Source organism: Dryas octopetala, chromosome 3, assembly GCF_963921425.1.
Source record: "Dryas octopetala chromosome 3, drDryOcto1.1, whole genome shotgun sequence".
In the NCBI taxonomy this organism is placed as follows: domain Eukaryota; kingdom Viridiplantae; phylum Streptophyta; class Magnoliopsida; order Rosales; family Rosaceae; genus Dryas; species Dryas octopetala.
The window spans coordinates 8,732,006-8,757,408 of NC_141368.1; the positions used below are offsets into that span (position 1 = coordinate 8,732,006).

The following is a 25,403-nucleotide window of genomic DNA, read 5'->3' on the forward strand; positions in this document are numbered from 1 at the left end:
GCCTGCACATAAAACAACACATAGAAGGTCAAAATCATGACACATATGAGGATGTGCAATCGCCTATGCCTTGACCGGTGCACCACATACACAAATTGAGTGAAATTATTTGTAAAAAAAAAAAACTTGAAAAAGTCAATTCAAGAGAGATCAGGTTAAGAATAGAACATCCAGATCCAGACATCGGTGTCAAAGAAAGAAAAATTATGGTTAGGGAGAAAAAAAGGGAAACTAGAGTAAAGAAGGGATGGTGGTGGAGATAAAGATATGGTTTCGAAGAACGAACATTATATTTTGGGCTCAGGGAAAAAAGGTAGAACAAGAAAGGAAAAAAGTGGATAAAGTAAATAGGAAAAAATCCCAAGTAAAGGATTACCACCAACTCTCATACTGAAAACGGGAGTTGGTAATCGACGCAGAGTTAAGGGAAAGTGAGAGAATATGTATAAAGAGAAGGGACATGTCTCTCTCTAGAAACCTCACCAAATTGGAAAAGATGACTTAATGAGTAAATTCAACCTATTACATACCCAAGTTGAATTTGGCCAGGTGAGCCAAAAGAAAGTTAATTAATTTGAAGCAATTAAATTTCAAAAGTAGTAAATCAAATTTCAATGCATGGATCAAGAAATTTAAAATAATCCTCAAAATAATGAGCATTTATCCACATATCAAGAAGAATTTGAAAGGAAAATTACACTAAATAACCATTTTTTATGTTGCTCCTACTTGTTTAGCCCTGTTTGTAAAATTTTTACTTTTCTAACCCTTTTTTGACTTGAAAAGACTATAATACCCTTGATATAAATACTCATATCAAAGGCCAAAATTTGCCATTGTGACTTTTATTCTCTCCCACTCTCTCTCTCTCTCTCTCTCTCTCTCTCTCTCTCTCTCTCACCCTAATCCTCTAAATCTGGTACACACACAGAAAGATCTCAGAACTTCGTCGCTGTTGCCATTGCCATGAACTCCGTTGATGCTAGTGAAGCTATAAACTCCATCGCCGCTGCCGAAGCCATGAATTCCTCTGCTGCTTCCGGAGCCATGAACTCCGCCGTCGTTGCCGAAGTCACGACCCATCGTCTCATCTTTCTCTCAAGGCCCAGATCTAGATATGTGTTTTGGGTTTTGATGGATTTTGAGTTTTCATCTTTTTTATTTTGGTCAGAAAGTTTTATATTATGGATCTAAATCCACCAAATTTTGTTGTTGCATCTTTATTATTCTCTTCGAGGTGCTTGTTAGCATCTCCACTCTTTCAAAGCAATGTTATGCTTTATAAAAAAAATAAGAATATACTGACTAATAATATCCTTATACGTTAGATTAATTAATCTAACACCACGTAACGGTATATATATCGGATACACTTAATAATTTTTCTACAGATCTAACCGGAAAAAATTAATTGATCTTATTGATATATGTTGACAAAGTTTGAGGCCTTTTTGAGTGTTTTGAAAAATTGAGAGCCACATTTATGATCGGCAATGATTGTAATAAGAAAAATCCTTTTATTATATTGTAAAATAATGTAAGATTAATTTTACAAGGTAAGATGAAACAGTAAAACACTAGCAACTTTGTAGTACACCCATGTGGTATCAAGAACAACAGTACTTCACAGTGTATAAAGAAATAAGAGACGCTCCTAGCTTAACTTCAAAATGTATATCACATCTGGACGGTCAGATCAGCCTCTTGAGTCTCAACGAATGCTTCATGAACTGGCTATTTTCGATCTGTATTTTAATTAGCCAAACAACTGAGTACGTTAGTGGAAAAAAGAAAACAAATTCATATTAAAAATAAAGGATATGCCAAAGTAACCAATTAAACCAATATCCTTAGTACATCGATCTATATATTGATATGCACATTTCTTATGTTGTACATAACTTATTAAAATTTCTGCATTATGAATAAGAAAAGTAAAAGTGTATGGTTAAATTAAAAAAAGATAATTGCACAGAAAATACTTAAAATCTTGTGATCGTAGTAGAAAAATTAAAAATTATATATAATTTCACCAACATGCTTCAGACATAATTAAACAATAGATGCCCCAACATTGATCGCATATACCAAAAACAAAAGTGCATGTGACACAATCTAATGAACCAAAAGAAAAATCGTTACTAAACTCACAAAATAGACATATTTATAAGAAAAATACTTGAGTCCTTATGTTTGAGGATCAACCTTGTCCTCATGGCCAATTAAATGAACTATACCATGGGAGAGAAAATAGAGTTGGAATAGTAGATCTCATCATAAACTCATTTGATTGATTATGAGGACAAAATTGATCCTCAAACATGAGAAACCCAAACATTGCTCTAAATGCTCCATTAATCCATTTATAAAGGAAGACCACTAGGAGCTCCCTTCACTCCAATACTAAAAAGATTAAGGTAACCTCGTCTCCCACCTCATGCAAACCTTTAGTATGCACACATTTATCACTATCATGCGCATCTAAAAGGTATTCATGAATTGGCAGTCGTGGTGTCACCATCACCTCCTTTCAGAGTTGGAGTGCTGAGAGCTCCATTTGGACCCCTAATTACCACCACCTAAAACCCTAATACCCAACTGGAAATATATATAGCAAGCAATACTGGCTATGAGAATAGGCAGACTTAGGGGGTGCTTGTATAGGCTAGGACTTGGGTTTTGATGAAATCACGGCCATTGATTTTCAAAAATTTAATATTAAAGAAAGAATCTGATAATGGGATTTTCTTGTCCAAGAATTGGTTAACGTTGCATTAGTACTGGGAGAGATTATTTTTTAGTGCAGCTAATTGAGCATCTTTTATCTGACTTTCCAACTATCGTTATAATTGGTTGTTATAGTATATATATAATCATATATAGCTAAGTGGGCGTGAATCTTTATGATCGGAGGCTCTAGAATTTGTAGGTCCCATAAACTGAATTGCTTCCAAGTGTGCTTGTCTGGATTGACCAACTGATTGGTAGATTTTTGTTACCTTTTTTTTCATTTGAAAAGTCTCAATGGTAAATTTAATTTTTATATTTTAAGTGGATTTGGTGACATAAATTAGATCCTTTTAGTCCGGATAGGTTGGTAAAAATTTCGGTAAAGCATGACTTAAATCTATAAATTAAGGCGAAGAAAAGGAAAATAAATTTTTTGAAGCAAAATTAGAAAAGCCAACATTAGAGTGCCCCAAATTTCAGCATATTATGAAAAGAGATTAATGTCATTTTGCTTATTAGACTATTACATTTGTATCAGTTTGGTTTTTAAACTTCTAATTTAGAAAATTAAGGACTCTAAATTTTTCAATTTTGTCAATTGAGGTTATTCCGTCAATTTACACACTTTTTATCCAAATTTTCGTTTGTATAGCACCATATGCCAATCACGTGGGTCCTTTTTTAGGGAAAAATGGTCATTTCTATTTAGATCTTACCATTTTTCTCTCTTTCATTTTCCACTAAATTTGAATAGAAAATATGTAAATTGACGGAATAACTTCAAGTAGCAAAATTGAAAAAAGTCAGAGTCCTTAATTTTCTAAATTAGAAGTATCATGACCAAACTGATATAAGTGTAATAGTCTGGGGAGCAAAATGACATTAATCCCTTATGAAAAATTAGTCACAATTTGTTCTATTTAAAAACTTTTAAACTTTTTTTAAAAAATATATATAGAAATTTGACCATTGAGTAGTACTTGATTGTAAGTTCTCATCAAAAAACGATCAAACCCTCACCACGTAGTATTCAAACCGTATTAAGTAAATGCTTTTAGAGGGTTCAAGTACTTTTCGATGGGAAGGTTCCCGAAGATCGAATTTCTAAGTTCTAAAAAAATGGTTAAAACTCTTTTACGAAAACAAAAAAAAAAGTTAGTTTTCAAAATTTTTTGGTGTAAAGATACCAAAAAATCTGTGGTTCCTTATGGAATAGGTAACAAAGCAACCTTGCTGCCCATCGCCACTAAATCACAAATTCAACCTTGGTGTTTATCAAAAAGTAAAAAGAAAATTCAACATTGGTGTGGAATAGGGAAGGTTACTAGATTAAGGCCACTTTCGATCAATAACAAAAAGATGTGATATCTTCAGCTAAACTTTGTTCGCAGAGATTCAAAACCAACAATATGTACAACTTTGAATCCTCTATTGCATATATATATATATATATATTTTGTGTTGTGTGCAAATATTGTCCTTATAAATGTCTAAACTTGTCATTTTAGAATTTTATCTAATTCTTATGCTTAATCCAAAATCTCACGATGTTATTTTGGACGTGAGCATCATATGGGCATAAAAAGAATAAGTAGAGGATCTATCTCACTATCAATTGAACTATTTTCCAATCACATGAATTAACTAGCTAGTCATATCTTCTTGCTCCTATGTTTCTTAATTTTTTCCTTAAATGTGTGGGGGTAAAGTTGTTTGACAAAATGCCTCAAAGAGGTGGCAATTCCTACTTCTTAAACACTGGTTTCATATATTCATATATATCCTCAGTGCAAGATGATTTAAAGTTGATTATGAATATATCCCACATTGAGTATGTGTCATCTGATACAGGACACGTGGTTACCTAATTGAACAGGACTAAGTAAAATTCAATGTCACTTCCAAGAAAAACTTGTACATGTCAGAATCTCTCAGATGATACATGTATGATGTATCCAAAGTGACATATGTATTTGCCTTATTGCAAGGACTATCTAATTAATTATAATGAACATCGATCTTGAATAATCAGTTTGCAGGCCTCATTTGAACTCAAAATTTCTTAATGCAATAAATACAAGTAACAAGGGTGTTATATGCCATGTCTGCAGAGTTGCCTATATACATTGCAGGCGTTCCTAGCTAGCTTTAACTTCAAAAGTTTCTGGTAGTTCCAAAATCATGTACATGATCTGCACAGTCAGAGTCTAAGAGTCTCACATGAAGCAGCTATTTTCTGTATTCTAATCTGCCAAGCAACTGATAATGTTAGTAGGAAAAAAAAAACTGAATTAGTATATACAATAAGTAAAGATAATCCAAATATATAGGTTCTTGATGCATCTATACACATGCACGCATTGTCTTGCAAGCACAAGGGGGCATTAATCTTGAATTTATCAATATCAGGAAGTTAAACATATAACTTATGAAAGTTTGTGCAATGATAGAAATTTTAAAAGTGTATGATAAAAAAGAAAAAGAAAAAGGGAAACAGATCGAAAGTAGAAAAGTACTTAAAATTATAATAGAAAAATTAGTAAAATAATAGTTTGCTCAGTAGCTAACATGCTAGCTTACAATAACATATATATACTCGAAAAAAAAAAAAAAACATTCATACTAATTAGGATTAAATATAGGATGCCCCAACAATCTCATACACCAACTCCATATGCATCCAATTGAGCAAAAATTAAATAATTAAACACGTATTAATAAGAAATTAACAAAGTTTAGAAAGACCATTAGGAGCTCCCTTCACTCCAATACCAAAAAGATCATAGTAGTCTCGTCTCCTACTTCATGCAAACCCTTAGCATGCACATACTTGCTGTTGTATATCGTGCGCATCTAGGGGTATTCATGAACTAGCAGTCGTGGTCTACCATCACTTCCTTTCAGAGTTGGAGTGCAGAGAGCTCCATTTGGACCCCCCACCACCTTAAACCCTAACACGATAAAACCCTAAAACACACACATATGCTTAAATACCAGTAGTACTACTGGAAACACATGAGAATAGGCAGACTTGGGGGGTGTTTATATAGGCTGGGACTTGGGCTTAGATGAAATCAGGGCCATCCATTTCCAAAGATTTAATAATAAAGAAAGAATCCCATAATGGGATTTTCTTGTCCAAGAATTGGTGAAACGTTGCACTAGTAGAGAGCTGATTATTAATTACTAATTAGTGCAGCTGATTGAGCATCTTTTATCGTAACTTTCCAACTATACGTTATCATTAGTTGTATAGATAATCATAAATAGCTAAGTGGGTGTGTATCTCCATGATTAACGGCTCTAGTATTAGTGATTAGTGGGTCCCATGCTTCTGTGGCCTTGACCATTTGATTGGTAGATTTTGGATATTTTAAGTAGAATTGGTGTCACATAATAGCATCTCTTTTTTATTTTATTTTTTTACAAATTTTAGGGTCTTGAAAATTTTGGAAAGTTGTAGCCGATCGAATCTGTGAAAGGATGGAAGAAAAGGAAAGTAAAATTTTGAACCAAAATCAGACAAGTTGACAATTAGAGAGGTTAACCCTCAATTATCATAGTATTAAAAAAGAATTTTGAAAGAGGTCGGCCTTGGTCTCAAGTCCTAAGACGTACGCCGTTGGGAAGGTTGACGAAGACAATTGGAATTGATCAAGTAATTGATAGCACGGAAAGGACGTAATTGTTAAGGACATTCTTATCTCAATTCTATATAAGAAATATCAATTCTACCCTTATTATTTTACACAATTTTAATAGTTAATTTAAAATTCACTCATAATGTGGAGTTACATTATCTCACTTCCACCGTCCGAGCTGAGATTTTTAAAACCTGAAGCGAACTATAAAAAGTGGGCTATCGATTCTCCATGTACATTGGGCTATTCTATTTTTTGGATTGAAGCTTAATTTTTTCTTTTTACATTAGTTGGACCAAATACAATATTTAAATGGTATATAAAAATCGATCATTCAATTATAACATATGGAAAATGACAGTTCTATGTAAGTTGTAATTACATCCCCATAAAAAAAAGAATAATGCTATTCTTACCACATTCTTATACCATCTCACGTGTCATTACTTTATTGGACAAAGTTTTTCTTTTTCTTTTTGGGTTTTTCTTTTTATTTTTTAGTATCCAATGTATGAATGCCATGTAAGTTGCCACATAAGGTGGTATGAAATTATGGTATAAAAATGTGGTATATCTAGCACTACTGCATAAAAAATTAGAAAGTTCTTGCCAAAAAAAAAAATTAGAAAGTTCCAAAGTTTATTCTTATGCTAGTTGCATTTCCATAGTGGTCCACTACATTTAAAGGGAAAAAAAAAAATATTGTTATGCTTAGATTTGAACATCATCCCGCACAATTTTAATTATTTAATATCCTAATTTGTTTACTGGATAATGAAAAAGAAATAGCTTTCAGTAGTCACCATCTTTTAACGGACCAAGCATGGTTTCCACTTTCAACTGAATTGGATTGGTCTGGACTGCGAGAATTAAGTGACTTATATCTCAACTCGAATTAATTGGACCGAATATTTTAGACTATGATCTAAAATCTTAGTTCAGTTTGAGGTAAGTCCATCAAACATGAGTTCTGATTGTTGTTCATTTTAATCGAACTTCTTCTCTCTAGTGCCAGCTTTCAAAACAAGGAGGTGTCCAGTCACATTCACAGCCAAAAAGTACCCCAAAAAATTTGGTCACAGATGTAAGCACATCTATGCATTAAAACACTTTTTTGAATCTTATTTGCAGACGGTGGGTGATGGGACATTTCCCATTTGAAGTGCAGTCTAGCAAAATGATTCTTTCTTTATATTGTTTAATTCTTGACAAATTAAAAAATTTAGGTTTTAATACTTCAATAAACTTAATTGGGAATGGATGGCCGGTGTTGTAGTCAGCGACAAGCTCAGAATTTGGTCTGCTTTTGGGTTTTAAATATTATACAGATCAAGTACCAATGTACCATTCGGTTGATTAAATTATAGTTCTTTATAGGGTCAAAAGCAATTGATCAGCAAAACTAATACAAATGTCACTGATAGTGCTGTCATTGTCTCCTCGTTACCATCACCAAAGTTAGGACGTAGTAGCTTTCATGGCCATCACACCATGAAGGCATGAATGGTTCTTAATGAAGTCCTAGATAACTATTATAAGAGTTGGATCGAAGATTGAATAAACTTAAGCTCAATTCAATATCCATTGCCAAAGATTAAGAATAAACACTTTTTTTTTTCTTTTTTTTGGTCAATAAGAATAAACACTTCATCATTCATTTTGTGAGTGCTTGTCTCATATTTTTCGACTTTAGGTTGTTGGGTTGAGATTTGGCTCACATCTTATGAATGTGTTCATGCCGTGTTAAAGGGTCATATAACATTTTGGGCCAGGACCATACTGATTACAAAATGAAGCCCACTGAAATGAATTGTGGGCCAAAGATTGAAGCAATCCTTGGAAACTTGTAAATAATATACCAAGACCTGGCTTTGGGATCATATTCTTAGAATTTGCACTCAGCCACCCACTGCATACCCTCCCACATTTGACATTCTGAATAGCTATGTAAATTTGGCTATAGAACAGTGAGATTCTAAGAATTTAAGTCACAAGTGTCCCCTGGATTAAATTCTTAGGAAAACACTACTTTTTAGAGGTTTCATTGATAACAAGTTGAGACTTGGATGATAACAAGGTAATATATGTATAGCAAGTTAAGTAACAAAACAATCCTCATGTACAAGTGTAACTCTAAGATTAATGGGGAAAGAAATATTGTACTGCATTTTCTTGTGGACATTGCACTAGAAACTCAGTATACAAAGATTAAGCTTAGTATGAGCAAATCTACTCCTCCCATCACCCTAAAAAGGCCCCTTGGAACTTTTCGACCGGGAGTTCTTTGCTTCTAACCTGGCTTCAAGTAATTTTGCCATCAAGGTGTCTTCCTTAAAGCCTGGAGGCCATTTTAAAGAAGGTTCAGATTTTCCAAAATCTGGGGTTGTTAATTTTGACATCCATTGCTGTACTGGACTAGTAGCATTACCTGTAAACACAGACCGGATACAAGTATTTGCCCTGCAATTCCTTTCAGGATGAGTAGATTTCAATCCATCTGCCTCAACCCCTTTACTTTGTATTTCTTGTAGACCTTCTTTGATAGCATCACAGCACTCAGATTCTTCAGGATTGTCTACCAGAGCTCGATTCTCTCCTCCCATTTCGCAATGTTCCCTATCTGCAAGCTGACTCCTGTTTCCATTACAGGACATCGATCTGGCCATATGTTCTTCAAACTGCCCTTGCAAACCAGACAAACTATTATATACCTTTTTCCTCATGGAATTAGATTTCACTATTCCTTCATATTTGCTTTCTGCAACATTATTTTTTCGCTGTCTAGAGATGCATTTGATTTGTTTCCCACTGGCACTCTTGCTTGCTTCTAAACAGTGTGAATCACTATCGGCAGAATCCTCATCAGCTGCATTTTCTGGTGCACTTATAGCCTCGATCAATGGAAAGGACTCTGATGAATGCTGGTGTGAGCAATTTTGCTTCATCTCCTTTGGGGATAACTTACAAATTTTCTTTGATTCTAGAGATCGTTTAGCTTGAAGAAAGGTCTCTATATCAAAGCCTAACTTGTCCACAATTGTATTCTTCTCTGCAAGATCGTTCTCAGATTCTGCTATCTTCATTTGCATGCGTTCATCAAGCCATGCTTCTGAAAGATGGAGAATTAATCTGTCAGACCTGGTCATACCACTGTGATCCTTCTCAGGCTTATGTTTCAGAGAACGCACCTCTTGCTCATACTCTCTTATTCCCTTGGAAAACTCATCGCACAAGTTTTCCAATAGGATACGTGCTTCTCTCTCTCTTTCAAGCTCTCTCAAAGCATCAGAGAAAGAAGACTTCATTTCAGAAAGCTCTCGAGCTAGCTTCCGATGCAGGCTTTCTGAATGCTTTCTCAACTTCCTCTCACCTTCTAGCTCATCCCTAACCAATTGGACTGAAGCTTTGGTTCGATCTTGGTCCTTATTCTTCCTAACAAGTTTATTTTCTGTAACTTGCTTCATTAAGTCATCCATTTCTTGCCTATCTGATTGCTTCTCTTGCAGCAACTCTTTAATTGTTGCCCGAGAATGATCTAGTTCCGTTTTCAGTGCTTTTACCAATGATATGTTGGATGCATGTTGTTCTTCAAGACTCCAGATACGATTGAGTACTTTGAGTAATTCTGTGGATGTTTTAAGGCTACACCTTGACTCACCCATCCTACCCTTAAAGTCTAGAGAACTAGTGGGAGTAACAGGTTTATAAGGTGCCACCTACGAAAGTCAAAGGATAAGCGAATCCATCAAACCAGCAGATATTGGGTAAAATAGCTTCTGAATTGATGTAACTGTGTCAGTAAGAAGTATTACAGAACTCTTTCATTACAATTTTCTTTCTTTCTTTAGTGATCCCAACACAATCTTTCCAAAGTCATGCCTTTTAGTTCTCACTTGTTTTGGTTAAAGACATGAACTCAAAAACAGCATTTCAATTGTATTAAGATAATATCATTTTTTATACTTCAAGTTCTGTCTTGGATATCTGTAGTTACATAATGTCATAACATAGAATCTACACTTTTATCATGACCAAAAAAAAAGAAGAATCTACACTTTTATGAATTTTTTTAGCAAACAGTACATATATAATCAAGAGATCGAGCTATGTATCACTCTACATTGTTGTCTACTCATCAATTGATTCTCTCAAGGGCATGCAGGAAGATGCACCATTGAAGTTATATTTGAAGCAATCACTCACAGACTTTCCAATGAATCGACCCTTCTGAATTGGAAAAACTCAGCTCTGAATCCTCATTGTAATTATTGTTGAATTTTGAATATTACTGAACTCATATGATATCTCTTTCCTATTTTATAAATAAGTTACTTAAGTAAAAATAATAATGAGAACAACCTTTTTTTTTTTTTTTTACAAGAGGGACAATTTTTTTAATTCAGGACAAGAGGGACATAATTACTCACCTCCATTGAGCTACAACTTGCAGAAGATAGGGGCTGTAGAGCACAACCATTGTCCTTGAATGATTGATGGTGTTGTATCAGTGATGCTGATACAAGCCTCCTCAAGCTGCTTTCAGTTTCTAGCTGGAACAAGACCAGGGAAAATATCATTAATGAAATAGAACCACACAGACACACGCGAGCACATGTGAAGTTCTAAAATTTCAGAATAGCAAAAATTAGATCACAACTCTCAAGTCATACAAAAATTCTAACTTCCCAACATTACAACTTTCCCCTAATGTTATTGATGCATAATCATTCCATCAAGATACTTATGCCAATTGCCAGACACATTAACCTTGAGAATCAAACTAATAATTAATGCAACCACTCAAAGTTTTGCTTCTGAAAAATGAAAAAAAAAAAAAAAAACTAAATCATATTTACACTAGGAAGAATAAATTTAAATTTCTACTTCCAAATATATGATTTCATAATGATAAGCCCAGGAAAGAGGAAATGCAACCACAATTGCTAAAAGTGCTGAGGGAAATAATGGACACAAAAAATATGAGACAATGAGGATGCACTACTTGGTTCAAATAAACAGGAGACCTACAGAATTACACATCTTGATGTCCACTAGAAGAAAAACAAGATGTAATATTGGAAACTAATCAAAGAGTAAAATGCTGTAGTAACTATAACTAGTAACCAAGAGGCAGTTACAGCAAGCATCCCAAAGAAGCAAGAATTTGAAGACACATTCCATTTCTGAAACAGGGTTCAGAAAAATTGTTAGAAAGTTTGATTATGAATTGATTGGTCTTTGATGTATTTTGAATTAATTAGCCTTAGATTTTGTGATTAGGAGATGATTAAGTAAATAGGAATAAATTATGGAATTAGACTTATTTTCCAAGTTAAAGTATTGTTTCTACTACTACAAATTCCTCCAAGATGGAGAAGAAGGACAACTCAGAAAAGTATTCTTTGACAAAAATTATAGGAAAAAGGAGGAGATTAATTAAACACAGGACAAACATGTAAGCTACTAAACAACAGGGCCCCAAAAGAAACTTTGAATTTGGCAAAAGCATAGCTAAACAAATCCAAACAAAGAAACCCACAAAGTCAACATCAAACACTCAGCAAAAGAACACAAATTGCATACCTGGTCATGAGTAGGAGTGTGAACCTCGATCAAATGCTTGGGAAGCTCAAACCCATTTCCCTTTTGGTGCTTGTGGCGAAGTCTAGCACCTGCTCTGCTCATTTGAGCAAGTGGGATGCTGTGGTACTGGTAGGACTCAATCTCCCAGAGGCTGGCACAGAGCTTTCTTGCAGAGAGTGCTTCAGTGGTGCCAAGGTTGAGAAATTCTGTGTTGGATTTGCTGTTGTTGTTGTTGTCGTTGTTGTTGTTGTTGTTGTGATGCTCAGAATAGAACTCAAGCCTCCAAATGGGTGGTGGCGTACTACAAAGCCCTCCTCTTTTCCCTACTAATATGCCCCGTTTCAAGTTTTCCACCATTAATCCTTGCTTTTCTCTCTCACTTTCCACACCTTTTTCTTTTCTTTCCATTTCTCTCTCTCTCTCTCTCTCTCTCTCTTCAAATTTCGATCTCTGGGTGCTATGCTCTTTCATCCATGTTTTTGTTTCTCCATTTTTGTTTCTCAATTTTTGAGCTTCAATTGGATAATTTGGATTACAAGCTTCTTTCCCTTTCTCTTTCTTCTGAGGTACAGACTTGAGGAACACCCTCTGTCCTACATATTTTGCATCTCTATTTTCTATGTGACTTTTATGTTTTCTGTTTCTTTGTCCCCCCTTATTTTTCCCAAATTTAGCCACCTCAGCAAGAAATGGGCCCAGTTCAAACAGTTGGCACTTGGCAGTGTTTGCTCTTTTTTTTTTTTTTTTTTTGGAGTAAGAACAAAAAAGAATTTGATGCTTTTTTCTTTTCTTTAGTTTAATGATGGAAAATTCTAAATCTTGCAAATTTTACCATTTAGATCAAGAGGATGCTTATAGCACCTTATTTGGAACATGAAAATTTGAAATAATACTCAATGGCTTTAGAAGTATTTCGTGGGAAATTCTCATAGAGTGTGAGTCATTCATAAATAGTTCGTATGAAATTTTATGAGTAATTATACATGCTAATTATGTATAAATGAGCAATTCTATATGTCAATCTCATGATGAGCAATTCTATATGCATATGCATTGGCACAGAGGACTGCTCATTTATACACAATTGTTATATAGAATTGCCCCTATATAATTTCATGCGAACCACGTACAGTGATCGGAGTGTAGATGCGAAAATTACTCAATACTCAATTGTTTTTATTTTTTTATGAAAAAATTAGAAGTCATTGATTCAATTGCATAATCTTTTTAAAACAATCAGTAAAGAAAAATCATACAATTTGTAACTTTTCAAACATATTAGAAAAACTCACTCTCATGCCGAGTCATGCGTATCAGCTGACATTTTTGTGGACCCTTGTGCAGCTAAAATCAAAAGCTACAATGATACTCAGGTTAGTCCATTTTTCACTTTTAACTCATCACTCACATGGTAAGATAACAGACTATATTGATTCTTGAGAGAAATGACAAAGATATGCCAACAATACAATGGCCCCTTTTCTTTGTTTCTTTCATGGTATGCCTATGCCATACAATCCTTAGAGTAGGCTAGTTTGAATTCATTAATTAACAAACAAATATAATTATAATTATGGGTAAATATCTCTCATGGGGAAGATTAAAAGAAAAGTGAACTTTTAACCATGCGGATTATGGGATGGTGTGACATTCAAATTTACCCCAGAGGATTCGAGGGAAGGTGGTATCCTAGGCCAAGGACAAAATATCACCCATTCATTCACTAGTTTTGGTGAATCATTCATTGGAAAGCATAAAGCATGATGTCCACAACATTGCCATCTGGGGCTGGGCAGAGAGAGCCACAGTTGAAGCCAAAATCTGTGCAGGGGTCCACACCAGGACCAGTCAGCTGAATGAATGAATGAATGAAGACCCAAATTTGTGGTCCTTAGCCTATCATGCAATGTGCATAGGTTTATTTTTCTTTGTACGTCTATTTGTCTTTCTGCTTTTTGTCTGCAGGCAATAAGTGTTTGTCTGTCAACCCACATATGATTTGCTTAGGATGTTTAGTTTTCCTTTCTTTACTTCTGCTTCATGGAAATTCGAGGTTAGCGTTCAATTCAATAACATAACCACATTACTAATCTTGATCCAAAAATCAATGCAGATTAGTTTCCCACTTAATTTCTCTTCAGGCTTAATTTTAACAGTACTGAAGTTTTTTATAGTGGTGACTGTGACTGTGAGGACTTGCAAACAAATCCAACTGCCAACCAAGAGGTCATGTTTAATGCAGCAAGTTTCCCACATTAAATCGGGCACTTCTCCTTGGCATCAAGAGGTTCGATCCTATTTTTATGAAAAAAGGACCACAAAAATCATAATTGGACCACTTCTGTGGTTTAATTTTTTTTTTTCTTGACAGAACGTGGTCCATTTAAGGGCTTGCTTTTGATAAAAAAACATCTACGACATCCCATTTTTCTCATCCAACATGCAACATGAGCAATGATTATGACCTCAAAGGGTACAGTAACATGGCACTTTTATTCTCTGTCTTTGTAAATTGTACCTTGCCATTTTACTGCACTCGCTTTTTTAGGCTCCATAGCCTACTTTTTTGCAAGAGGTCTTAATTTCGAAATCTCTAATCTCACTCCTCACTTCTTTGGTAGTGTGTAAAGAGCAAAGTGATGTTGCAACCTGTATGTTCTGTTTATCTGCATCACCGCTGTACAATAGACATTTATAAGGAAACTTGGCCTGCTATGACAGCTGCTCATGAGTCATGACAGAGACTAGTTGATTTCAAATGATTCAGTAATAAGCAATGCCAATAGGAACTTCATGCATTATGATCATATTAAAATCTATAGCAAGCATAGTCCATTTGTTATGAACATTAATTACACAAACATTTACATGAGAGTTTCTGATCATATTGAAATTTACAGCGACAATAGTCTAGTATGAACAACCTGCACAAAAAATGGCATGCACGTATGCCACTTAAAATCTACCTTCATTTCTTTTTCCTTAGAAACATTCACATTACTTCTTAATCCTAGTACGCATCAAGCTATATTTTCAACCATATGCATAAATAGCGACATTCTGATTCTGAGATAGCTTCACTTGAGTAGTAAGAGTTCCTGGTGTTGATCTGAAGCATCTCCTCCTCAAAAAGTTACCAAAAATCATCACCTAGCGCAAATCTTCAACTACACTGTGGCTGAGTCATGAAATTCTTGCCAGGATGCTTCTACTTTTGACCATTCCGCCATTACTTTATTAACATGGATGATTGGATCAACATCCCTGTCAAAAACATATTTACAACAGGGTTAAGATGCTATGTTCTTCACGTCATTAATGGTGTGCCTATAATATAAACCCTTGATAGCTGATTACCCTGGGTTACAACTTACATGCAAGGTGAAGATAATTACAAATTAAATAGCAGTGTGTTTTCTTCAGGCACAGCCTGTCACAGATTCAGACATCTGAGTTTTTTTAGGTTTTAGCTGACCCATGGGTATGGGCTTCTGCAAGAAGGTGAGAGAAAGCAATTCCTACTGGCCTAAATAAACTAAACCTTTCATAACCCTGCAGACTATCCCCATTGGTGAAGGGAGGCTCCATTGAAAGTAAGGCCCAAATATAGCCTGAGCAGGTCTGATATGAATCTATCCTTTTTTTGGGCATACGTCTAATGTGAATCTGTTTGTAGTCTATAGAAGCAATTTAATAACAGCAGGTCAGATTTACCAGGTGCATAAAGAACCTACCCGTTGTGAGTGAACTAATCCGACTCTTCAGCTAGAAATACTTTGCTCAGAAACTCTTGAAAGCGAGAAGAATAGGCTTTGGGGTTCACTGTTTTGATGGACTTGGAGTCATATTTTATCGCCTTGCAAGCATGCTCAATGCGCTTGATCACATTGTAATTCTGACAAAGATCTATTATTCCAAAGAATAAAATAACGTTGTAGCATTCCTGTGCTCTGGACCTATATGATTTACTTTCCATTTCATTCCTAAGGGCCCGGACAGCACGTGCTGGCAGTCTCTGACCAAATTTAAAACCAGGCCTGCAGTAGAAGAATAATGAGCTATTGATGATCAATTTTGCGTTGAACATCTGAATACGAAATTTGTAATTACAAGTTTTCTCATCATTCTTATTTAATCTCCAAGATTGTTTTTTTCCTTTTATCTCTGAAACTGTTGAACTGAGTACTGACCACCAACAAAACCATCCCAAACTCAACATAGGTTTGTTATGTCTCAAGGTGACAAGTGGAAAAGAAGAACATAAAGCAGTGACAAGGTGACAAGTAAGCAACAGATCAGTAGCTGCGTTGGCAAGAAAATATCGCTGGAAATTTGTTAGGTTGTTCTGTTATTTGAATTGTAAAGCCACAGCGTTGTTTTAAAAGAACAGGGGTTATAATAACAGATCCCTTGAAGAAGTAATAAGATCATTGAGGCTCTGCTGGAGAGATAATTCCAGTCATTGGCTATTCCATTTCATTCTTTCATTTACATACCAACTTTGGCAGGGCTAAGCCTTGAAAAATTAGTATCAGAGCAGTTTGTCCTTGATGCCAAAGAAAGCAAGGGAAATTACAACAGATTTTCAAGAATGTAGACAAGATTTGAATTAGGAAGAGTTCGTGTGCCTTCTGCCATTGCTATCTTTAGCATCCAGGACAAACCACTCTGATATTGGAATGTAAATGAAAGAATGTAAGAAATGAAATGGAAGAGCAAATGACAGGAGTTATCTCTCCAGTAGAGCCTCAATGATCTAATACTTCAATGAATCTGTTGCTGCAACCCCCTGTTTTATTTATAATACAAAGTGGCTTTTACAATTCAAGTAACAGTCCTAAAAATCTTCTGACTATATTTCCATGCCAACTCAGTTGTTTCAGCACAATTCTAAGCCAACTTCAATTCTATATTTAAGCCAAAAAAAACCAGTCCAAACCTACTTTATCTTCTAGTTATGATTGACTATGTGGCAAGCTTATATCATGGAGGCAGCCAGCCATCTTTCATGAAAAGTTCCTAATGCCTTCTTGAGGAAGAAAGGCAATACATAAAATATACCTGTCAAGTAGATCACAAATATCGGCAAAAGTTAACTCTGAGTTTACATGTCCTTCTGAAGTATTATCCGTTTTCTTTTTGGTATCAGAAATTTTGGAAGTTCTTTTATCAGTTGAGCCTGCCAAAAAAAGACATGGATTCTTTATATTTATTGTTATCATAATTGCAAATACCTATGAGAGAAAAGGATGAAAGGAAAAGAGTTCATAAACACATGTACAAAAAGGAACAATCACCGAAAATAAGAATTGAGGATTAAGACAAATGCATTTCTTAAATTCCTGAATAGATCAAACAATTTGGCAACTGGATACCTTAAATGTCTTGTACAATATAAATACCTGCTTTATTAGCATATATCTAGTGGTACATTAATGATTCATGATGAGTAACATATTTGAAAGACTTGAACCAACAAGGAGAATCAATCATATGTTCAACTGATTAAAAAATATGCGTTTCTTTACTAACACTATATTTGGCACAACAACAAGAACAGGAAAAGTAAAATACCATCAGACTTCTAAAATTTCTGTACTCGTTTTCTACATAAAATTTCAGTGTCTGGTGACTTTATTTATTCCCATATTTTAGAATTTCCTTTATCTGCATAACTTCTGTATCACAAAAGATCTATGGATCTTTTGAAAATGAACGTACACTAAGTGAGAGAGGACCATTAATGAGGAGAACCACCTTCATGTGAAGCTACTATGTGTATACCAAGCAATAAACTATAATCCATGATGCCCTCAGCTTCCAAAAACTCACAGTCATGCTTGATTTGCCTATACAAAAAAAGAAGAAGAAGGATGTCAATAAGGAAAAAAAATAGATTCATATATCAGAAACGGAAAGGGTCTATGTATCTTTCAACCTTAATTTTGTCTTCTGAGATTAATGTGCATTTTTTGTCAAGATGATAAGCTATTCAATCAAATTTCTGTATTAGATACCACTACCAAAATTCATCAAGCCAATCATGTGTGATGAGGACAAGGTAATTACTTAGAATCAGTACTATATGATGGAATGCATTGCTAAATTTATATTGCACAGTTCAAACTAATGTCATTCCCCTTTTTCTCCATTAGAAATTACCTTGGCAAGAAAACAATATCATTTTGTGGTCTACCTTAAATAGCAGTGGCAACATAGGCTCAATTTTATATTTTTAGCAATGAGATACAAAACAGATAATTTGTGAAGCAGCTGCAGTGCATAACAGAGAAGTAAAGTTTCGTGATTCAGAAGATCTCTTGACATCCAATAGGTAAAATGGTGTAAAAAACAATATTATTTTTTCGTCTACCTCTGGAAGATTACACAGGCAATATGGCCACAACAACTAAAACAACTATAGAAATAGACAATTAGTTGAGCAGCTGTTGTACATAACAGAAAATAAAGTTCCCTTATTCAGAAGATCTCCAGACATCCAATAGGTAGAGTGGACTACTTTTTTTATTATTAGAATAGGAGACAAATTGAGCTCAAAGCTTCTTCGAAACTTCTACTTTAAGTCATAAAAGTAAAATAAATAATCAAGGCATCAATGCAACCCTCAAGTACAGCACTTGCTAATCACTAATATCCACCAATTTCAAACTGAACTCAAGTTTTATGCATATAAGTTTCCTTATGCACAGATGTGCTGGGCAATGACCAGTAGAGAGAGGGACTTACGCTAAGAGCCGAGCTCGGACTATTGGATCCAGGTAAAAGCAAAAATCAAAATCCAGATCCTTAAGTATGGCTGTCTCATGTTTGAGTGTCTTGTTGCCGGCCCGGCCTTTTGAAGAGCCTTTGAGATCATAGACCTTATATATGCAAATTTCTGATGGCAATATGCTTCGACAAACAGCAAAGTAAACCTGCTCATTACAAGTAACTATTAATGCATAAACAGAATATGAGTTTCTTTTTTGGTCAGACAAATGTCAATGCTAATTAAAGGAAGATTCTGTAGGATAAAATTTGTCCATGTAGGTTGGAATTTCATAGTATAGCTCTTTTTGAATACCCTTATTAATCAAGTTGGACTACCTGAGATGGTGGAAGCAACCACCTTACATGGTACCTCCACCCTGCAAGGCTATAAAATCCCTTCACTGGGTTAACAAGATAAACCCAAGACCAGCATAAGTGTAATAATCATATGCAATTTTTATATATATATATATTATGTTCGCTCTATCAACCCAATTATAGTGCATTTAATTTTAATAAGAAAACTTCAACTTTGAGGTACTAAGAAGATCATACCTTAATACCTCCGGCTGGCCTGACAACATGAAGTCCATACAGTTTGGTTAATAATGAGGCCCCATGCTTCTTAACATGGCGGTAGTAGTTGGGAAGCATCTCTAGGTATACCTACGTGTAAAGTTAAACATAGTAAATTGCTTAGACTAATGATAAAGATTTCATTAACTTTACATCAGAACTTCAAAATTCATAAAGAAATCTTTTGAAACACAAATATTTTGGATAGGCTATGAGTTCAGGCTTTTCCCGATCATACAACAAGAAAAACGATGAGAGAGAAAAAGAGGCAGGGAGAGAGAATCATCTCAGAAATAAGTAATAACTCCTGTTAAGTCCAAAAAAAAGGCAGAAACAAATTCTCAGCTTACAGGATTCATTTATACAAACAGCAAAATTGTTTCCGTGAAAAGTGTATATAATCAATAGTATGGCTAGTAACTTGTCAACTGTTAATGGTAAAATGCCACCAGTGATTCATCTTATTACCTTCAGTTCAGATTTCCGCAGGGTTTTAATCTCAAACTGTTTGTCGTTGGCCAATAAAAACACCCTACCATATTTTCCTGGTAAAGCAACCTCCCTTAGAACTTCGTCTCCACATATTGACAGCTGGTAGTCGGCATAGTCAATATTGTCAAGCTCCAGCATACGTCTGGAAACAATCTGTTAGTTACAAATTTCGAAAAATTGGAAGATAGTAACACACACACACACACACATTTTTAGATTCATAAATGTATCTATACATACATATGCATAGCATACGTACATACATGCATGAATGAACATGTATTAGAACTGTTCTAGCTGTATATGATCATAAAAAGTGGCCTTAAAGGAGGTTGGCTTTAGTTTCAATTAGTTTTCCAAGGTGCAAATCTTCACCAATTGTGTTTAGCCCAGAAACTCTCAAGTTTAAGCCCAAAATGATTTTTCATACCCTGTCTAGCATGACTATTTCATGTGACCATTTCTTTCTCCCATGGGCGAAGATCAAGTAAGCTACTTTTAATGGTTAAACTGACAACTTCCAAGGTATGGTTCAGATTATGCACCTTAGTTCTGCATTTCAGTAATTTTCCATTGCTTTAATTTATTACATAGCATCACTTCTAAAAAAATGAACAGAGAAACTTAACAGATTAAATGTAATTTGAAATATAAATACATTTGAAAGAAAATTGAGGAACCTGAAAACTGCAGGACTGTAATCTTTCCATTCAAAGTCAGTTGTGACAAAAGGAAAATGAAGACAATCCTGTCTAGCATATTTTATACAGTTAGTTTTAGTTGCTTTGAAGTCAGCCGGTGAAAGCTCCTCTTTTAGAAGCTCCATAGATTGCCTGCAAAATGTTCTAAATTGGATCAGCATTTCAAAGTAGACAATGCTACACTTTGAGTTTGTTAGCCACAAATATGTCACAGGTTACAACAAAGATTTAATGAATACTGATTACTGCACTTGTCAGCTGTACATCACACTTTAGTCCCCCGATATCTATGGTAATGTGGTCCACGAGCCACACCCAGTTCAATTACAAATCATTTTAAACTACATAATATAAGGGATCTTCTAATATGTCATTCGTTCACATAAAATGTACTAAAAAAAAATAAAAAAGCATATTACATTTCTGCATTACAGAAAGAATTTGAAATGAGCAACAAAGTGATGCCACGAACAAGAGATGTTTTGGTTTCACATAGATCTGTGACAACTTATCTGTTATGTATATCAATACAATTACCATAAGATATGAGGTTATCAGGCCCTTAAGAGATCTCTTTTTCGGTTGGTCCAAAAAGACTAATTAACATCCTAGTCTTTCATTCAAAGTGACTTTTATGCCCTTCAGGCACCAATTTAGCTGCAACTTACTCATTCCTAGATATTCATATCCACATTGATCACAAGAACACCTCAAGCATATGATCAAGCAGCTGTTTTGCACCCTCCTATTTCCTCTTTTTCTTTTTCGATAACCTCCTATTTCATTTATCACTTTCTTAATTGCTTTATCAATCTTGTAAAACACTAATCCAGTTCCTCTTTACATATTAATTGAAACGAAAAGAAATCTCTTTTATTTGAATAATCGAAATTAGATTACCATACAAACAATCGAACTTCATTGAAGAACAAAAAAGATATAAACTTGAAGCAAAATTGCAAATGGGACTTCCTGTATCTGGCATTATCAAACCTACCAATTAAAAAAGAATGAAAGGGAAAATCCTAGAAAGAGAAGCAGCAAAGAAATCCAGCAATTCAAAACCAAACATTGAAACCCAAAAGCACCCTTTGGCTTTAATATCTCTGACACATACCCCCAAAAGAAAAAAACCCCAAAAATAAATTTCAGAAAATGAAAGAAAACCCATCAAAAGGAAGACAGATTATGCAACATTACCTTTGTGAGAAAGCTGTGATTTTAAAATTCCAAGAATTTAGTGGCCAAAAAAAATTCCAAGAATTTTGCAAGGCAATTAGGGAAGAAGGGGGTTTGTTTTGGTTTCCTCTATGGTTTTTGCTTCTGCATCAGCTTTAAAATTTCAGCTTTAGTTATGGCCACGGTTTTGACAGAGGATTGCCCATCGGAACTGATTACTGAAACCACTTTTACGCGCGCTCGGAATCTTAACGGAAATGCCGTTTTTGGAATAGGAAATAACTTACCTTTACCGGGATGCCAAGTCAGCAATAAATTACCCGGTGACAGGGCAGATTGGCATCCCGGTGACACAGAGAAGTTTCTATATTTAGAATATAACATCAACAAAATTTCACGTTCGGTTGGTGAGAATGTAACCTTAACGGTTCATTTTTTTAAGAAAGTGAATATGACTGATTTGATATATCAATTCAATAACATGATAACACATATGTTATTATACTTAAGAATTAATTATCCTAGGCTACCTTTGCTTATTGTTTTTACTATTCAGTACACCAATTAATTTTATTTAACAATAAGATAAGTTGCAGCTTAGGTAGCTTATTTTGAAATCTGATCAATTGTCATTTTATTTCCTTTTTGTCTTTCTCTTTCTTCTCTCTCTCCCCCGCTATGTCTCTCTTCTTTTTCCTCTTCATCATCTTCTTGTTCTTCTTGTTCTTCTTGTTCTTTTTCGCAGAGCAAGCACCTCTGGGACGAACACCACTACCACGAGCAACGCTGCTGTCAATGGCCTTGAAAATCTCAACGCCGACCAAGAAAAAATGGATCTGCTCCGAGCTCAATCGAAGCCTTTTGGATCTGCTCTGACCACTCCGGCTTCTTCTCGATTAGGCATGATTACAGCTCGTGGTAGACTCCTACTTTGATTTCTTATCAGTAGAAAGTTCTTGATTTTTTTTTTTAGCTCAGTTTCTAAAACTGCAATTTCTGGAACGTTGTATGTGAACTGAAATTGCAGTTTAGGCAAGCTCGCAGTTGCAGTTACTAATTACAAATGAAACTGCAGTTTATTGCAGACTTGTGTTGCAGTTACTAACTGCAGTTTCTGAAACTGTAGTTTATTTGAAATTGCAAGCTTGCTGTTGCAGTTACTAATTGCAACTGTAGTTTTTTTTTTTTAAGCTCAGTTCTGAAACTGCAATTTCTGGAACGCTATAAGTGAACTGAAACTGCAGTTTATTGAAGTTGCAACTGCAGATCATGTGTAGATGCAGGTGAAACTGCAGATTGTGTAGATGCAGATGAAACTGCAGATCAAGTGTAGATGCAAGTGAAACAAAGTTGCATAGGGATCTAGCAAGTTTGTAGCATGTGGCCCGCAAAAGAAGAATGAGCTGTTGAATTTTTATAGAATGTGGCTCGCAAAGAAATAATGGAGCTTTGGGTGTGTTTGATTAAGAAAAAAAGTTGTCAGTACGTATTTATTAATGGACTCTATACTTAATTACATAAAATTTTCTTTAATTTCAAGATAAAACTTATCTCAAGGGATACTAAATCAGTCCCTATTCCTGTTATAGATAATATTTTTCTTCCATTTTTAATCGACTATTTTGCCTTTGCACTTGATATGTTCAAAATGCTAATAGGATGTCCATCCTGGTCCTTTTTTATTTTCGATGAAAAAACCGCAATTTAAATCCCATCATGGATTCATGGTCAAAATTCCATTGTTTGACATCTTAATCCAATTAGTTATTTGACTTATTTCGTTTATAAAATTGTAGGGCCTCTCACAGTCACGATTATAGTTCAATTCTTATTTTCTCACATTTTTAATAGAAAACAAATTATTTACAAAATTAAGTTTGAATTCAAACATACAAATATGCATTGATGGAGCCATTTACTTAAGTGAGAATTTGTGTTGATTATAAAAGAACAAAAAAGTTAGAATCTATGCTTAAATTGTTCCCTTACACTAGCCAACAAGCTAAAGAAATTGTCAACCTTTTTCAAAAATAGAGTATGGAAAATTTATTTATATATTATTCTTTAATTGCATTTTTTTAGAGCATCTTTAATCATTTTCTAAACATTTTCCTAAATTTAATTTGGGGCAAAATGATATAAAACAGAGCTCCAATCATTCCGTAAAATCTTCCAAAATTTGAGATTTCTCTAAAATTTTCTCTAAATCAAGTTAAATGGACGAGACTCTTCAAACTCTCCCCAAACCTCCAATAATCATATTTTAGACTAAAAATCAAAACAAAATAAAAATACATGAAAAATTTTAACTTTAGCATTAGAGAACTTTTTTTCCTAAATTATCCTCAAATTGAAAAAAGAAACATAGGAAAATGACTGGAGATGCTCTTATAAAAAATAAGAAAATCTTTTGGATGCTCTTATGGATGCTCTTATACTAATGCTTTTTTCATTAGTAGAGAATCTTTTGCTTTTATAAAAAATAAATGAAAGATTTTTGTCATCACCTAAATGGACCATTGGACTTATTTTATAGAAGGAAATAGAAAATTAGTACATATTGCACCAAAGCTATGAGCCTATGGCTTATTCATTGTAATGATCTAATTGGGCGTTTTAGATTCTAATGTCTTGAAACTGGCCATCACTTCTGTTTGAACAAATCAATCTCATAAAAGGAATTATACATCATGTAATTTCATTAACAAAACAAATAAAATGGTAATTAAAGGTTTTTCAAGGGGGAGGGGGGTGAAGTGAGAATTTCAATGGGTGATAATAGAAAAATAAATTTTTTTTAATAGGGATATTCTAGCCTCTGAATCTCAAATCTCAGCCCCAGATTCCATGAAAGCCAAGGCATTTGATTCATCTGAATAAGAAATAAGAATTTAAGAAAGAGGTTTTATATTTGGTAGGAGGCACAAGGCAATGTCCATTTGGAAAAGGCAGCATCATGTGGTAACATCATTCACTAAATCATAATCTTCCATCGTCACATCTCCACCAAGCAAAATCCACCTCCCTAAAAGCAAGTGTGCAGCTTCGTCACTTCTCAACCAACCCACACAAGCCATTCAAGGCAAGCTGTCAACCTGATACCTCCACTTTTAAAATGCAAAATCCCACATCAAAATTTTCAATTATTTTACGTTGAAAACACGTGCCCTTGCAGAAAAGATAGCACAACGAGAGAAAGGTGCTGAAAGGCTTCATCATTGGCTCATTGCCAGAAATAGATGTTCAGTTCCTTTGTGCTAAGGAAAACATATCCAAAATCATGGGTGTTTGAAATCAAAATGGCCCCCTAAGCATATGCATGTAACAGGAGATAAACTTACACCTGTTGTATACAAGTGTTCATACTACCAGTGTCTCACATTCATTGGTCACCTATTGGATACAACATGGTATGTACCAGCGTCTCACATTTGAACATCATGTGACCAATGAGTATCTCACATTCATTGGTTATGTTATGGTTACATAGAGAAAAGGTTTTTCTCAATTACATTACGCACATATGCGAGACACTCGTATAGGACAGGTAGTAAGTTTTTCTCATGTAACAGACTGCCACAAAGAGTTTACGCATGCAAAATTTAATATCTAAAGAGGATGGTGAGGAGTTTATGCTTTGTGTGAGAAAATGAAGCTCTTGAAAGGGGGTACAAGTCAGGATTGTAGCAGAAAAAAACAAGCACATAGATTCATGTGAATAAAAGATACA

The 25,403-nt window shown here is 34.6% G+C and overlaps 2 protein-coding genes across 2 annotated transcripts; both read right to left on the reverse strand.

Moving 5' to 3' along the window:
• Positions 1-8,444: 8,444 nt before the first annotated feature.
• LOC147290503 (myosin heavy chain-like protein) lies at positions 8,445-12,528 on the reverse strand. The gene is made up of 3 exons (XM_086236701.1): positions 11,955-12,528; positions 10,799-10,921; positions 8,445-10,087 (listed from the first exon to the last, which is right to left on the reverse strand). Exons 1-3 carry the CDS (start codon positions 12,423-12,425, stop codon positions 8,618-8,620), a joined length of 2,064 nt encoding a protein of 687 aa, XP_086092827.1. The 5' UTR covers positions 12,426-12,528; the 3' UTR covers positions 8,445-8,617.
• Positions 12,529-14,801: 2,273 nt separating this feature from the next.
• Positions 14,802-21,879, reverse strand: PIPK10 (phosphatidylinositol phosphate kinase 10). The gene is made up of 9 exons (XM_086238019.1): positions 21,695-21,879; positions 20,474-20,626; positions 19,770-19,935; positions 19,281-19,391; positions 18,702-18,889; positions 17,712-17,803; positions 17,016-17,133; positions 15,689-15,991; positions 14,802-15,218 (listed from the first exon to the last, which is right to left on the reverse strand). The coding sequence occupies exons 2-8, from the start codon at positions 20,617-20,619 to the stop codon at positions 15,703-15,705; spliced, it is 1,110 nt and encodes a 369-aa protein (XP_086094145.1). The 5' UTR covers positions 20,620-20,626; positions 21,695-21,879; the 3' UTR covers positions 14,802-15,218; positions 15,689-15,702.
• Between the last annotated feature and the right edge of the window lie 3,524 nt (positions 21,880-25,403).